Source organism: Oncorhynchus mykiss, chromosome 13 (assembly GCF_013265735.2).
Source record: "Oncorhynchus mykiss isolate Arlee chromosome 13, USDA_OmykA_1.1, whole genome shotgun sequence".
Lineage (NCBI taxonomy): Eukaryota > Metazoa > Chordata > Actinopteri > Salmoniformes > Salmonidae > Oncorhynchus > Oncorhynchus mykiss.
In genome coordinates, this window is record NC_048577.1 from 42,907,354 (window position 1) to 42,921,986 (window position 14,633).

Here is a 14,633-nt window from a genome sequence, read left to right on the forward strand (position 1 = left end):
ACTCTGCTAGGTGAACCGTTTTTGCCAAGGAGATCTTAGTCACACAATTTTACATCTAACTAAGATGTTTGGTGCAGTATTTCTCAAGTGAAAAAATCTGCATGAAAACGAATTGTCTGTCGTTGAATGACAACAAACACTTAATTGAAGAATCTCTACTGTTGACCAATCACCGAAGAAGGGCGTAGACTTTGGATTCCAAATTTCGGCTTGTCACAAGAAACATTTTGTGGACAAATAGCCCCAAAAAAACTTGCCGAAGACCAAAACGTCCCAAAATGGCATCATAATAAATGCACATATATGAACTACTCCGAACTGTTTCGGATGGGAAGCATGCAGATGCTTCAAGACTGTACCCGGACACACACAGTCTTTGAAGCAGTGCAGGGCCATTTTGAAGTGTATTCAAATGTGTCTTTGCCTTCTGTTTGTAAGCACCCCGATGAAGACTTGAATACCAACACATGTCCCTCCCATGCAGCTGTTGCGGTATGGCAGTAGGGTGGTGGTGTGGGAGCCAGACCTGTGTCAGGTGTTGGAGGCGGTGGAGAAGAGAGGCCTGAACGAGCTGGGAGAGAACACAACACAGGCCCTGAGACAGCTGCTCACACAGGTACAGTACACAACACAGGCCCTGAGACAGCTGCTCACACAGGTACAGTACACAACACAGGCCCTGAGACAGCTGCTCACACAGGTACAGTACACAACACAGGACCTGAGACAGCTGCTCACACAGGTACAGTACACAACACAGGCCCTGAGACAGCTGCTCACACAGGTACAATACACAACACAGGCCCTGAGACAGCTGCTCACACAGGTACAGTACACAACACACTGACTGGAACACATACAGCAGCAGAGTAAAATGCAAACAGAGAGCACACAGGCAGAGCTCTATGAGACTATGTTGAACGTCACTGAGACACACTCTTTTAATTGTCCCATGTCCAAGCAGCCCCCTGTCACCACCTCTACGCCATTGTGTCACACATGGCCGTGGCAGGACACAGGCCCTCATTAGGGTTCATCTGGCTCAGTAATGGAATGTCACTGCACTGAAATGTCATCACTGTCCCCATTTGTCATGTGATACAGCTGACCTTGCTGCCTCCCTTAGTTTATTTAAAAAACATTTATTTCACCTTTATTTAACCAGGTAGGCTAGTTGAGAACAAGTTCTCATTTGCAACTGTGACCTGGCCAAGATAAAGCGTAGCAATTCGACACATACAACAACACAGAGTTACACATGGAATAAACAAAACATACAGTCAATAATACAGTAGCACAAAAGAAAACAAAAAGTATATTTACAGTGAGTGCAAATGAGGTAAGTTAAGGAAATAAATAGGCCATGGTGGCGAAGTAATTACAATATAGCAATTAAACACTGGAATGGTAGATCGGCAGAAGATTAATGTGCAGGTAGAGATACTGGGGTGCAAAGGAGCAAAATAAATAAATAAATACTAGTATGGGGATGAGGTAGGTAGATGGGCTGTTTACAGATAGGCTAAGTACAGGTGCAGTGATCTGTAAACTGCTCTGACAGCTGGTGCTTAAAGCTAGTGAGGGAGATATGAGTCTCCAGCTTCAGAGATTTTTGCAATTTGTTCCAGTCATTGGCAGCAGAGAACTGGAAGGAAAGACAACCAAAGGAGGAATTGGCTTCGGGGATGACCAGTGAGATATACCTGCTGGAGCGCGTGCTACGAGTGGGTGCTGCTATGGTGACCAGTGAACTGAGATAAGGCGGGGCTTTACCTAGCAGAGACTTGTAGATAACCTGTAGCCAGTGGGTTTGGCGACGAGTATGAAGCGAGGGCCAACCGATGAGAGCGTACAGGTCGCAATGGTGGGTAGTGTATGGGGCTTTGGTGACAAAACGGATGGCACTGTGATAGACTGCATCCAGTTTGTTGAGTAGAGTGTTGGAGGCTATTTTATAGATGACATCACCGAAGTCGCGGATCGGTAGGATGGTCAGTTTTACGAGGGTATGTTTGGCAGCATGAGTGAAGGATGCTTTGTTGCGATATAGGAAGCCGATTCTAGATTTAATTTTGGATTGGAGCTGCTTAATGTGAGTCTGGAAGGAGAGTTTACAGTCTAACCAGACACCCAGACACCCAGATTTGTAGTTGTCCACGTATTCTAAGTCAGAGCCGTCCAGAGTAGTGATGCTGGACGGGCGAGCAGGTGCGGGCAGCGATCGATTGAAAAGCATGCATTTAGTTTTACTTGCGTTTAAGAGCAGTTGGAGGTACCGGTAGGAGAGTTGTATGGCATTGAAGCTCGTCTGGAGGTTAGTTAACACAGTGTCCAAGGAGGGGCCAGTTAGTGACAGAGCTTTGACAAGTGTGTGGTGTGTGTGTGTTTGTGTGTGAGGCCCAGTGACTCTTATTCAGGGGTTAACAGAGCTGAATGTACTCCAGCAGTGTGCGCTTCAGTAGCTTGTCAGATCAGAGCGGGTCTTATGAGAGACTGGCCTGTCACGATATCCGGTGTCTCTTACAATATTAATAGATTTATTTTAAATAGCGCTTTTCATTATAAAAAGATTCTCAAATATGCTGTAAATACAAACAAAACAAATGTAGAGATCTGGCAGGTCTTGGTGCTGGTCTTCCACAGATTCAGATGATACGGTGTGTTCAGCCAGGCAGTTAAGAAAAGCTGGGCAGTCGCGTAAGCGGATGGACCTTCAATGGCACTGAGAGGGAGCGGCATCAGTCAGTTACTTAGACAGGCCCGGAGCGCTTCATCAGGCACCTCGTTTGTCGTCTTCTCCTCTGTAGGTAGGCTGGATAGTCCACTACTGAAGTGCAGCACACACCTGGGTGATGCTTCAACAGCCATAAGTGCCAGAAAGACCAGCACACCTCAGCAATAGTCAGGAAACAGTCCCCTACGAGACGGACCTCTCTCAACCCCTCCCACCGCAGTCCACATCATTCATGCAAAGAGGGCAGGTGGAAAAAAGCCGGTGCTGAATTAGGAGTCTGGTGGAAACAGCTGTCTCTCATCTCTCTCTCTCTAGTCTCTTGCTGTCTCTCCTTCACCCACTGACTCTTTCTCACCTCTCCCCCTCTCTCTTCCCCAGCTCCAGTGCAGTATATTCCACCCCCCTCCTACAGAGGAGAGCAGACTGCGGGCCAATACTCTGATGGAGTCACTGAACTCCCTGCCTCCCACAGCCAACAACGACCTGCCCACCAGCATTCTGTATCCTACACTCATGTACCCCGGCGACCCCCCCCCCCCACACACACACACACAGTTATAGCATAAAAGATAGTTAGTGCAAGAGATGCTCCTCGTTTAAAAAACAAAGTCGACAGAGCAGTACTTATCAGTGTTTATTGATTTTTACAGGCCATTGACTAAATCTGTCATACGTGATGCATTTCACTTAATCTCTTGTGCTGTCCCTGCTGTTGCGACATACTGAGTCTCCACTCATGTTTCAGTACATCCCTGTCTGCCAGAGGTGTGGACCAACTTGTTTTAGTCATCAGACACAGACACATGCCATTTACAGTGCTCTTTCTAGGAGCTCTCTTTCTCTCTCCTTCCTATCTGTCCTTAACCCCCTTTCTCAGGCGTGTTGGAGAGATGTATCTCTGCCTGTCCGACTTCACTGTGAAGACAGACGGACACAATGGCTCTCAGTTATAGACCTGTTTGATTTATTGATCTATTTATTTACAGCCTTATTCTGAAGAGGTGTCTGGTAGGACTCCTGTCATATTATTACTGATTTACTGTGTCAATAAAATAACTAGGGGGAGCATTCCATTAATTAGCCTTTAGGTTTGAGGTCTTTCAATAATATAAGTTTATTATAAAGAATTGTTTGGAAAAGAACAGTTGTCATATGTCATTTCAGTAGAAATATAGGCCAATCAGAGGCCACCGATTTGGATGTTCATGGCTCGATGGGATACAGATGTCAAATTGAAGTCAAACGTTTTTGTTTTTTTGCATTTTAGCTAACCATAACACTTTTCCTAAGATGAACCTAATTCTCCTAACTTATTACATTAATTATCCTAACCTGCTGCTTAAGTTCTCCTGACCTGCTTCTAAAAGTACATTCTGGTCAATTCTGACATAAGCTGTATGCAACCCTGTTGCTTGAGTACTGCAGGATTTTGTTCCCAACTAGGCACTACACCTCACCAACTGAGCGAATTGATCAGTAAAGTGATTTCCTAAATGCAACACAACTGGTCTTCCTGGTTAAAGCAAAAATATGAAGTGGCTGCGGCACTACAGGACCAGGGTTGCCTACCCTTGCTGTATCCCTTCTAGCCGATTTACTGCCAACTGCAGTTTTGGAACGTTTGCTCACGAGTATAGTTAATTGGCTGATCCCTCCTGGTGACCAGGATGGAGGTACTTACTGTATGTGATCCTTCATAACCCATAGGAAGTCCCACCCAGTTGACTACTTCAAATGGTGAAAGTCCCCAATGGTGCTGCCCATGCTGAAACGGGTTTTTGGCATTAGAGTCCTCTGTCTATGGGTTTACTTGCTTTCGTGATGAGGGGGAGGGATTTACCGCGTACAACGGCCTGTGTGCCGCTCTAAAATTTCCGTCTGGAAACGACCTCCTTCCATGTAATCGCTGGCTGTCATTCGTCCAAGTAGAGCCAGCCGGTGCGATCGTGGCAGTGGCGGAGTGGAGCAAGCGACTTCTGTATGTAAATTAACATTTCAAACGTGATATTGTTACCTGAGTATTGTAGCAAATACTCCGAAACTGATGTCTCCATCTTTACGAGGAAACTGATGCTAGCGAGAAAGAATCGTTGGTTTCGCTATCGTTTTATATCGTGCTGTTTCTTACTACGAGGTGAGTGAACGGCGAGTTAGTGATGATGTCGAAGTCTAGTGTCCACAGCTGACCAGCCCAATGCGAGCAAAATGCATGCATTGGGATACAGATGGGTTTACATTGCCATTCAAATTCTCGATGACCGGTTTATTCACAAATAGTCCCGTCAGGTAATGAAATGCTGCTATTTCATGTGCCTCGATTGTTTTCAAAGATCGCGTTTTTGTGGTGTGCAGTTCTCTAACGTTTTCTAAAAGAATGCAACAGAGATCATTGTGGCTCGAGCCTCTTCCTTAAAAATGGTGTCTGACATACTGATGATGGGGAAACTTGAAATTAAATGATTTTTCAATCCACTGTATGCAAAACAGTTTCCAAGCGGGGTCAGAAAGGGTTCATTTTGATTGGCAGTATGTCAACGTTTTATCTCAACAAGTTTACATTTTGTATGACATTTTCCTCAAAATATTAATTATTGCCAACAAAATATTTATTCAATACCCAGTGCCTCTCTGAAAGCATAACGTTACCAAATAACAGCTGTCTGATTCACGCAGAGAGCTCCGATATTGTAATGTATCTCACCCTGAACCTCAAACCTCGGACTGATTATATGGTACAACATACTGTATGTACCAGCTTACATTTCATGTATTAAGAAAATATCTTACAACAGCCTCTTACAACTCTGCAAACAGAGTTTGATGGCCCATTCTGTAATGATTGACAACCAGGGGCATCATGCACCCATTATTTTATGGGGGCACGAATTATGTGTGGATGGATTCTTTAGCATGGTCTGGAGCCCCCTCCAGTTTGAAAAATCCTAAATTGTCCAACACCAGAAATGGCTTTTTCTTACAATCTATAGCCATATGATTATACCTAATTCCATGTAAAATATATGTATTTTTCTGCATAGGTTATGTAAGCATACCTCTTTCTGTTCAATTGTCATTTTCATTAAAATGCCACACTGGTATATAGTATCATAACCTTAAATATGCTTATCGGCATCTTTGCTAGCCCAACTGGCTGCATATTGCACTACTATTGCTTTCCATCTTTTGTCATCTGCATCCAACTGGACTCTATGCAGCCAGCTATACACTCATGGCCCCCGCGACTGGCTCTACATAAAATATCCTTCATTCAGGGGCGAGGGTGCCAATTTCCTCCTTGACTAGCTTTAAAAATATGCACACTGTCTTAATAAAACACAATTTTCGACCACCATGCTTGAGTAGCTAGTGCTACTTCCTGATGTTGCACACGGCGTTCAGCCAGGGGTAAACAGACTCCTGCAACCTGATTGGCTGAACATCAGAGGTAGCATTAGCGACTCTAGCGTGGTGGAGAATTGTATTTTATTAAGACGGTACCCATATTTTTTCCCATAGGCTCTGAGTTAACTTGTTGAGGAAATTGAAGCCCTTACAGCCTGAATTGAGGATGATTTATGTGTGAGTGTATTGAGGGGTTGGTTGTTTAGCAACAAAGTTGCGCACGTGTCAGTTATGGGGCAAAACAGACTGGGTTGGCTTAGATGGTTGACAACAGGTTAGCTACATTTTGTCTCCAAGTGTTTATTGAAAACATACACCGAACAAAAATATATAAATGCAACATCTAACAATTTCAAATATTTTCCTGAGTTACAGTTTGTATAAAGAAATCAGTCAATTGTAATAATGTATTGGGACCTAATCTATGAATTTCACATGACTGGGAATACAGATATATGTCTGTTGGTCACAGATACCAACAAAAGAAAAAGTAGGGGGTGGATCAGAAAACCATTCAGTATCTGGTGTGACCACCATTTGCCTCATGCAGCGTAACACCTCTCCTTCACATAGAGTTGATCAGGCTGTTGATTGTGGCCTGTGGAATGTTGTCCCACTCCTCTTCAATGGCTGTGTGAAGTTGCTGGATATTGTTGGGAACTGGAACACGCTATCGTACACGTCAATCTAGAGCGTCGCAAATATGCTCAATGGGTGACATGTCTTATGAGTTTGCAGGCCATGGAAGAACTGGGACATTTTCAGCTTCCAGGAATTGTGTACAGATCCTTGGGAAACAGGGGGGCTTGCATTATCATGCTGAAACATGAGGTGATGGCAGTGGATGAATGGTATTACAATGGGCCTCAGGATCTCATCACGTTATCTCTGTGCTCTCAAATTGCCATTGATAAATTGCATTTGTTTTCGTTTGCCATAGCTTATGCCTGCCCATACCAAAACCCCACCCCCACCTTATTGCACTCTGTTCACAAAGTTGACATCATCAAACCACTTGCCCACATGATGCCATTTGCCTGGTAGAGTTGAAACCAGGATTCATCTGTGAAGAACACACTTCCCCACCGTGCCAGTGACCGTCAAAGGTGAGCATAAGCACACTGAAATCGTTTACGACACCGAACTGCAATCGGGTCAAGACTGGTGAGGACGCTGAGCACGAAGATGAGCTTCCCTGAGACTGTTTCTGACAGTTTGTGTAGAAAATATTTGTTTGTGCAAGCCCATGGTTTCATCAGTTGTCTCAGACAATCCTGCTGGTGAAGAAGCCGGATGTGAAGGTCTTGGGCTGGCATGATTACACTTGGTGTGTGGTTGTGAGGCCGGTTGGACAAATTCTCTAAAATTACGTTGGAGGTGGCATATGGTAGAGAAATGAACATTCAGTTCTCTGGCAACAGCTCTGGTGGACATTCCTGCAGTCAGCATGTAAATTTCATGCTCCCTCAACTTGAGACATCTGTGGCATTGTGACAAAACAACACTTTTTAGTGGCCTTAGTAAGAGTGCACCTGTGTAATGATCATGCTGTTTAATCAGCTTCTTTTTTTATTTTATTTTTTAACCCTTTTTCCTCCCCAATTTCGTGGTATCCAATTGGTAGTTAGTCTTGTCTCATCGATGCAACTCCCGTACGGACTCTGGAGAGGCGAAGGTCGAGAGCCGTGCGTCCTCCGAAACACAACCCAACCAAGCCGCACTGCTTCTTGACACAATATCCACTTAACCCGGAAGCCAGCCGTTACCAATGTGTCGGAGGAAACACCGAACACCTTGCAACCGTGTCAGCGTGCACTGTGCCCGGCCCACCACAGGAGTCACTAGTGCGCGATGGGACTAGGACGTCCCTGCCAGCCAAACCCTCCCTTAACCTGGACAGCGCTGGGCCAATTGTGCGCCGCCCCATGGGTCTCCCGGTCGCAGCCTGCTGCGACAGAGCCTGGACTCGAACCCAGAATCTCTAGTGGCACAGCTAGCACTGCAATGGCCCTTAATCAGCTTCTTGATATGCTACACCTGTCAGGTGAATGTATTATCTTGGCAAAGGAGAAATGCTCACTAACAGGGATGTAAACAAATTTGTGCACAACATTTGAGAAAAATAACCTTCTTGTGTGTATGGAACATTTCCGGGATCTTTTATTTCAGCTCATGAGAAACAGGACCAAATCTTAACATGTTGCTTTTATATTTTTGTCCAGTGTAAATACATTTGCACGATGAGTGCTTGTTGTTTCTCAAATACATTCTTATAGTTGTTGGTTAGCTATCTAGTGAATTTGAGCCATTTAAGCATTTGACATGAAGTCATTTAAAATCACCTCAAAGCAAGACATGATATCAAGATTAACATGAATCTAGCTGAAACGGGTCACTTACCATTCCCCACATGGGAGTTTCTTGTCATTGTTTGTAGATATCTGGCCATCCAGAATCACAACTCACGGACTTCTGCCCCGTTGAAGCGTGCACATCGTTTTCGTGACGTCAGCTAACCCGTCTATAGCCATCTGCATAGAGCCCAGTTGGATGCAGATCACAAACTACGTAAAAGGAATAATACGGCCGGTTGCTAAACTATTTAAAGGAACGTGAGTCTCATTTAGTAATTGCTTGCTTTTCTAAAGTCTACAAACCTTGCCAGCAGGCATGTCTGATAAGATAGTTAGACAAGCTACTCTTACTTGATCGCCTGCAATGGCTTGGAAGCTAGTTTTCCAGTCGTCCAACTCCATAACTATCTGGGCTAGCTAAAGCCAACTACATAAAATTGCTATATGGCTATTATTATAGAGAAACAACTATTTTTAGTTTGATTTATTAATCAAGAAGGAGTCAATAGGCTAAAGCTTCATCAAATGCATTTACCAACATACCTCCTGCAAGTCCTGCCCATCACTGGCATCTAAAATCAAATCAAACACTGTCTCTCTCTCCTGCACTGACGATACTGTCTGCATGCACTAAGGATCCTGAGTGGCGCAGCGGTCTAAGGCAGTGCTAGAGGCGTCACTACAGACCCGGGTTCGATCCCGGGCTGTAATCACAACCGGGCGTGTTCGGGAGTCCCAAAGGGCAGCGCACAATTGGCCCAGCGTCGTCCGGGTTAGGGGAGGGTTTGGCCGGGGTAGGCCATCATTGTAAATAAGAATTTGTTCTTAACTGACTTAAAATAAAAATCTGAAGTCCTGCCTAGGATATCTTTGCTCCTTGGTGCACCTTGTAAGGAACCACTTACTAGGTAGAATAGGGGGGTTACTCTTTGCCTTGTCCAGTCAGTGTGCCCCCTCTGTAAAGTACCACTGACAAATTATTATAAAACGTAGGCTTAAAAATGAAGTTTAGTCATTAATTTAACATCTGAAAATGTTTAAAACAGGACAAATCTGAGGGGGCACGTGCCCTTGTCTCCCCCTATGGGCCTCTGGACACAGCTGATGGGGGGATTACAGTAAATTGGTGCATTTTGGAGTGTAGTTCCTCAAATTCTGTGCTTTGCATGATGCCTGTGGGATATGATTGATCTGTCCTAGTCGCTTGCCCCCTCTGCTCCACCTTAATATCCCAGCACTTTGTCTACTCCGATGGAAACATCAATGCTGGATACCCATTTGTCCATGTTGTTGACACTAATAAAAATCTCTGTCCTTCTTGGCTTGTAATGAAACATGGATATGGGGCTTCCTACTACTAAGCCTCTTCCCTGGTTGTCCGTCTTAGAAATATTTGACTTGTTGACTTGCATGTTTAGTACAAAAATCTGGAAGGCAGCCCGAAGGTGTTTTCAGAATGCACAAATTGTTCCTAGTCAAACACGGTCTGTGTTCTGCTGCTCCAACTGTATCATCAGCACCCATTTTTGCTGACAGAGTAGATGTTGCAAAGTTTCTCAGAGTATGTCGTTGGTGATTCAGGCAAATGCCCTGTCATAGCCTATGTCAAATCACACAGCTTGCACAACCCAATCTCTGAATCTTCAGGCAGTATTTTAATAGTCTAACCATAGGAGGTTAAGTGTCAGAGTAGGGGAATGCAACTGAAGAGTTCAGAATAGAGAACATCTTTTTTCAGAATAGAGAACATCTTTTCAGCTGTTTCTCAAAATGTAGTATCAGGTGTCAGTCCTCATTTCTCTTTCACTCACAACCCTGACTCTTTCCCTCACTATCAGATCCCTGTCTTTAGGCCTAACCTTGTTGCAATTTGAAAAATATAAATGAAATATTCAGCAGAAAAGCAGTTGGCTCCCCAGGGTCTCTCTCATCCCATAGTACTCCTTCCTCATCTTTCCTCTGCCTCTCACAATCCCCCCCCCCCCCCCCCCCCCCCCCCCCCCCCCCGCCACTTCCCTTCTCGCGCTCTCTGATAATATTATCGATGGAGACATTGCTGAATTATACATTTGGTGTTCTATCGACGCTGTCTTCTCCCTCGACACTTTTTTGTTTTCTGCTGATGTTTTAAAAAGCATCAAATATGCATCAGTCCAAGACTCATTTTTATCCTGTTCAAATGAATTAACATGCTCCGAGGGAGAGGAGGCTGGACCTGCGGGAATGTTGAGACAGCCCACAGCTCAGAGGATGGAGAGTGTATGAGAGGAAGAAAGAGGATGCAAGATGGGGGCTGGCAAGACGTCACTTATCTAAACCCCAAAATAACTCAGACATGTCAAGTGGCTTTTAGAAGTTATAACCTCATTAGAACCTGTGTAATTTATAGTACAGGACCAAACTGGATTTATAAAGTAAAAATATGATCATAAATATACTTTGTTTAATTTTTAAATATATTTTAGATAACCCTCAAAACACATAGCAAAAATACAAGAATATGCTCTCATGTCAACCAGACAGACCTACTGTAAATGTTGGTTTTACAAGTTCAGTAAAAACATTGTAATAAATATTTCAGAATACAGTTTAACTGCATTTTCTCTTGTCTTCTGTTCTGTGTGTTAGAGTGCCTCACCATCGCCACCTCTTGACCATGCTGAGTGTGTGTACCGTCGTCCTGGTGGTTGCTGCTGCAGCCCTCTCCTCTGCAGACTCCGACACACACAGACATGACTCCAACCTGGAGATCTGTATCCTACTGTGTGTCTGTTTTCCTTCTTCAGAATATTAAGAGGTGTCCTCTTGGATGACCCTTGATTAGTGTTTATGTTTTGAAATGTCTGTCAGCATTTCTTCCTGAACACCCCCTCCCCCCTCTCAGACAAGCGTCTGTTTGAGACTAAGAGGAAAGACCAGCTAAATGCTCTGAAGAACCTGGTGGAGCTCAATGACATCAACCAGCAGTATAAGATCATAGACATCATGCTGAAGGGCTTGTTTAAGGTACAATGGCTCCACTCCTGTTTAACTTCCCTTCATGCTGATTATTAGCTAGAAACAGGATGTTGTGGCCTTAGCGGGAAGTAATTGCGGTGTTAGTTTCTTAGCATGTTTAGATTAGTATGATCTCATGAGTAGGCAAATAAGGCCACTTGCTAAGTAGTATCTAAGTAGCCGGTCACTAATAAGACTAGAGTAACCCGGATTTAGCTTCCAAGTCTTCCTATTGTGCTTGAGGCATCACTGTATATACTGTTTGATTCTCAGAGGACATATCTGCTATGATGTATCTGCTCTCTGCCCAAGGACAACTATGGTAGTGAACTCACAATGGGCAATCTACATTGTGTGTTCTGTGAAGGTGTTGGAGGACTCGAAGGCTGTCCTTACTGCAGCCAACATGCAGGCTGATGATCCCTTCCCCATGGATGACAAAATCAAAGAAGGTCAGATCATGGACCATTTATACCGTTACTACACTTTGCTCTCTCTCCTCCCTCTTTCTCCCTCGATGCTAATCTGATTTGTCTGCCACCATCTTGCTTATTTTCTCTTCTGCCTCCTCTCTCCCTCCCCTTTTCCCTCTCTCCGCCTGTTACGTTTTCTCACGCTCTTTTAGTACGTCAGTCTGCAGTGATTTACTTTAAAGTTTATTTCCTAAGTATGAAATGTAGACTACTCTCTTTCTCTATCTCGCTCCATAGCCTACTCCCATGTGGTGGAGAACACGGCGTTCTTTGGGGACGTGGCGTTGCGTTTCCCACGTATTGTCCACCACTACTACGACCGTAACCCAGACTGGGGCGGCCTTCTGCGATGGGGCCTCCGCTTCTGCAACCTCACTGGGGTGTTCACCGGGGGGGCACACCAGCATGTTCTCTCACTGGTGAGACGGGGATAGAACTGGGGTATACTCTGGGACATAGAGGAAATGTTGGCTTTCAATAAAGCATAAACAGGTGTTATGTGTTATAACCTTATTACTACATTTTATAAGCATATTGTAAGCATATCATTAAATAACTATTTTATATGTGCCTTTTTTTCCCCCTATGGATTCAATGGCGGATAACTCTCACTCCTTCTCTCTCAGATGTCGCAGGAGTTGGGAATAATAGAGAAATCCCCAGACTTCACCAACCCATACCGCACTGAGAGAGACGACGTGAGTAACACAGTGGCTCTCAGTCTCTGTAACCACATGGTATCACAGTGAAGCCTACCAGACAGACTTGAAAAGCGTGTTCTTTTTAAGGCTTGTTTAACAAACACGTTTGACTATGTTTGAGACGAGCGTAACATCAGCAAAACTCACACTGACTGCACCTTTTTGCTTTCCCGTCCTCTGCTGTTTGCTTCTCCACACTCCATACACCTATTGTTAAAAAATGCCTCTCAAACACACGTTCACGCGCTCTGCTTTTCTCTGGCACAGGTGCTTCACACTGCAGAGGCTTTTCAGAAGATCCTGAGGGAGGAGGAGAAGAGGAGGAGGAAAGAGGACAAGAGGAAAGAGATTAGGAAGGGGCCCCGCATCTCCCGCTCCCGTACTGAGCTATAGTACTTTACCTCAACTCTTGGAGAGAAATGATGAGGAGAAGGAAAATGTAGGGGGATGTCCTGAGTCCTAGATTCAGTGATGAAGAGGTTGGGTGTTGGAACCGGTGAGTTCTGTCAAAGGGATACAGTGGCAACAGAAAATTTGAGAGGGAACTAGAAGTGTTTATGTGGCACAGGAACAAACTGGAGAGAAGGAAAGGAGGTTGAGCTCTATCTGTGGAATCCGACTTACTGTATACAGAACTGTGCCCAATCTGCAGTTATTATGAAACAAAGAACATACAGCTAGCACTATGTTGAAGATTTAATAAGGAAAGCTCATTTTCATAACTAGATTACATAACTGTACTTTGGAAGAAACAGCAAATACCCAGTATGTTATCTTTTTTTGTGAATAGATTGAATACAATTTACTACCATACAATTGTTTTGATGATGGCATTTGTACGTTTGAGTTTACATTCTCATTCAACAAGCTTCAAAATATAAAGCTTGAATATGTTGAATTCTGTTTTGGGTTTAAGTTTTAGAGTTAGCAGATTTATATAATGAGATTTTATGAGTTTGTTGTTGAATGGTCCTACTGTAGGTGTATCCTCTTAATTTGCGGTACAAGTGTTGATCTTGAGCGCAGAACCATTTTTCATGATGTCTGCCACTTGCTTTCCTAGAGCCGAATGCTTTCTTAGCTCTGTGTTTGACTGTCCGCATGAGTGTTAAATGGGGTTTGGTCACTTTTATGATTTAAATGAAACTATTTGACATATTATTTTGTCTACAATTAGGGAGGGATAATGTCTTAGCTGTGTCTTTTGACAACCACTCATCAGCTTAAACTTCTATATCATGTCATATTTGTTTCTGTCCATCTGATGGCCATAATGAAATGTCAGAACAGCAGTCACCTAGAACAATGCCATTAAAAAACATCTATATTTTGGCATATCTAGGGAAGATCTTAATTCCATATTTGTCCTGTCTCCTCAAAATCCAATCAACCAGAAATCCCTCCTCTCTGACTACCTCCTATGGGTTTTGAGGAGGAGAGCAGATGCGAGGAGTTTGCAATTGAGATATTCCCCTAGTGTTTTGTTGCCTCGTGACATTTTGAGGGAAATTGGCTCATTTTAATGTAAGTAAGTTATATTCAATATACAGAGGTGATGACTGATTGATTATGATTTGCTAGAGTTTTGTAAATGGACTGTTATTTATGTATGTTCAGAGCAGTGCAGGCTGGTGGGAGGAGCTAAAGGAGGATGGGTTCATTTTAATGGATGGAATGGAGTTTATGGAGCTGAGTTCACAGGTTTGTTTTATTCCATTCCAGCCATTACAATGAGTATGTCCTCCTATAGCTCATCCCACCAGCCTCCTCTGGTTCAGATTAAGCGTCTCATTACTGAGAATTTACTATCGTGAGTAGATTTATCATACATTTGTTAAGTTTAATAAAACATAAATTACTATGAATCATACTTGATCATTTGAAATAATTACAAATAAATCAATCGCTGAAGATTTTAATAAAAGTCAGTGTAATGAAATCAGAATGCGGAACATCTGCCACCAGATGGCGC

General features: G+C 43.7%; 2 protein-coding genes across 4 annotated transcripts in view; both read left to right on the forward strand.

Moving 5' to 3' along the window:
• Positions 1-3,874, forward strand: part of LOC110485180 (meiosis inhibitor protein 1) — a 29,272-nt gene extending 25,398 nt beyond the window's left edge. Inside the window, exons 30-32 of one of the 2 annotated variants that reach the window (XM_036942436.1) lie at positions 485-616; positions 3,113-3,234; positions 3,612-3,874. In XM_036942436.1, the coding sequence (XP_036798331.1) occupies positions 485-616; positions 3,113-3,234; positions 3,612-3,687 (330 nt within the window). In that variant the 3' untranslated portion in view covers positions 3,688-3,874. Of the gene's footprint in view, positions 1-484; positions 785-3,112; positions 3,235-3,611 lie in introns of both variants that reach the window. The other variant, XM_036942435.1, reaches the window with a different exon arrangement.
• Positions 3,875-4,562: 688 nt separating this feature from the next.
• On the forward strand, positions 4,563-14,526 carry LOC110486443 (coiled-coil domain-containing protein 134). Of its 2 annotated transcripts, none has more exons than XM_021558049.2 (7): positions 4,563-4,868; positions 11,119-11,243; positions 11,375-11,496; positions 11,855-11,939; positions 12,198-12,379; positions 12,587-12,658; positions 12,929-14,526. In XM_021558049.2, exons 2-7 carry the CDS (start codon positions 11,147-11,149, stop codon positions 13,052-13,054), a joined length of 684 nt encoding a protein of 227 aa, XP_021413724.2. In that variant the 5' UTR covers positions 4,563-4,868; positions 11,119-11,146; the 3' UTR covers positions 13,055-14,526. The 2 variants fall into 2 exon arrangements, with proteins under 2 accessions (XP_021413724.2, XP_021413725.2); XM_021558050.2 differs by having other exon boundaries at positions 4,577-4,712.
• Positions 14,527-14,633: the final 107 nt, after the last annotated feature.

What these genes read in the sequence shown, in the direction of transcription:
- LOC110486443 (XM_021558049.2), top strand. Translation starts at nt 11,147, where the DNA reads ATGCTGAGTGTGTGTACCGTCGTCCTGGTGGTTGCTGCTGCAGCCCTC. An exon ending in TGACTCCAACCTGGAGATCT is followed by an intron (nt 11,244 to 11,374) that starts GTATCCTACTGT and finishes CCCCCCTCTCAG; the next exon opens with ACAAGCGTCTGTTTGAGACT. An exon ending in ACCAGCATGTTCTCTCACTG is followed by an intron (nt 12,380 to 12,586) that starts GTGAGACGGGGA and finishes CTTCTCTCTCAG; the next exon opens with ATGTCGCAGGAGTTGGGAAT.